The 2,052-nt window shown below is 38.0% G+C and overlaps 1 protein-coding gene across 1 annotated transcript; it reads left to right on the plus strand.

Moving 5' to 3' along the window:
• The first annotated feature begins 916 nt into the window (after window positions 1-916).
• Window positions 917-1,606, plus strand: LOC136840463 (piggyBac transposable element-derived protein 4-like). The gene has a single exon (XM_067107136.1). It carries the CDS (start codon window positions 917-919, stop codon window positions 1,604-1,606), a length of 690 nt encoding a protein of 229 aa, XP_066963237.1.
• The last annotated feature ends 446 nt before the right edge of the window (window positions 1,607-2,052 follow it).

Below are 2,052 nucleotides of genomic sequence, written 5' to 3' on the forward strand. Positions count from 1 at the left end.
TTATTCTTGGTTTGGCTCTCCCGTGCTGGCACGTCCTGTCCATTCAGGTGCGGCTGCCTAACTGATTTGGGGTTGATTAGGCAGCATTTGGGATACTAGCAGGTTGTTGCAGTATGATGCCAACATAAATTTCCTACTTAGCTGATACTGAACCCCATGCTGAGTTTCACAGCAGTGATGTCACCATTGTGCCTTGGTAGTGCCCGACAATCACTCCTTTAACCCTTAAAAGCAGACTTATCCCCTGACAGGATCAGTGGGAGTGGAAAAATGTTGGCTCCAGAGACCACATACTCATACAGGCTCAGCAACCCAGCTATGCTAAGTGTACCACTGGGTCTTGTAAAGGAAGGTATCGCGCAGCTGGTCCTCTTTCCAGGTTCAGTGTTATTTGCCGTGGTAGTCCATGAGACGCATGAAATGCTATGCAAGTCTAACTAATTGAGGAGTGTAGTAGACGCATCAAATGCTATGCAAGTTGTACTAATTGGCATATGCAGTCCATTAGAGGCATGAAATGATATGCAAATAATTGAGGAGTGTATCAGATACATCAAATGCTATACAACTTGTACTAATTTGCATAAGTAGTCCATCAGACGCATGAAATACTATGCAAGTGTAACTAATTTTATACAAGTTGTACTAATTTATGTGTGATATTCTTTTGGATATTTATTTGTGTGAATGCTTTCATATTATATCTCCTATGTTATATGCTTTTGCATGCTTGCTTATTTCTTTTATTTGCATGTCTAACTAATATTATAAAAAGACTGATAAACTGAAATGCTTATTTGCTTATTTCTTTTATTTGCATGTATAATTAATATTATAAAAAGACTGATAAACTGAAATGCTTATTTGCTTATTTCTTTTATTTGCATGTATAACTAATATTATTCAGAACTGTGGGATGACTTATGTTGGGACGGTCAGGGCAAATAAGAAAGAAGTGCCTGGTGAAATGAAAGATGTTTCTTCCCGTGAAGAGGGGTCAAGTGCATTCCTATTCACAGACAACATGATTCAGGTCTCTTACGTGGCTACATCATCAAAAAAAAAGAAGAATGTGTTGCTGCTATCATCCATGCACACATTACCATCACTAGGGAACTCAGGGAAACCAGAGGTTATTGAATTTTATAATTCAACAAAAGGTGGCGTTGACGCCCTGGACCAGATGTGTGCCATATATTCATATGGGAGAAGTACACAGCGATGGCCAATGTGCATATTTTATGGTATGATAAACATAGGTGGCATCAACGTTTGGGTCATTTACTCTGAGAACACAACTGCCTCTCTCAACAGAAGAAAATTCATGCAAGCAGTTGCAAAAGCATTCATAAAACCCTGGGCACAACAAAGGCTAAGCGCTCCCACTCTACCAATCTCCCTAAGGAACATCATGAATACTGTCTGCGAAATAACTCAGGATTGTAGTCAAAAGGTGGTAACTGCAGAAAGCCGCTTTACGCCATCCTATTGTAAGAAGTGCCCAGCAAAGAAACGCCGCAAGACACGCTTCCACTGCACCAAGTGTGACCTCGCTGTGTGTCTCAGCCACTGCTATCCCCTGTCTCCTGATTGTGAGTCACAGTAGGTAAGTAATAGAAAACTAAACATCGTGGCTCATTATTATAGTCATATTATTGTCATATTATCGTCATAGTTTTATTATAAAGTGTCACTACATATAATTAAGGGCTGAAAATCATAGTTTAATGTCAAAGAAAGTTGACAAAGTCATAAAAAAATTGCATAGTGGATATATTCCTGTTTTTTTAACATAAAAATTATCCTTTTTCACAGAGTCTTCCAGAGGTGACCCGCCAGAGCCAGAAGAGTGTGGCAACTACAGAGCATGGCCAAGGGACAAGAGAAGAGCCTCATAAAATATTTTTTCTTAATTCTTATTAGTAGAATGATAATAAATTTTTTCTTAAGTTTTATTAAAAAATAATCAGTTTTTGGTTAATTTCTCTGGTCAATTTTACTATTATTCCTTTTTTGCAAAATTACTTAAGTTAGTGCTTAAAATGAAAGTAG

Source organism: Macrobrachium rosenbergii, chromosome 7 (genome assembly GCF_040412425.1).
Source record: "Macrobrachium rosenbergii isolate ZJJX-2024 chromosome 7, ASM4041242v1, whole genome shotgun sequence".
NCBI lineage: Eukaryota > Metazoa > Arthropoda > Malacostraca > Decapoda > Palaemonidae > Macrobrachium > Macrobrachium rosenbergii.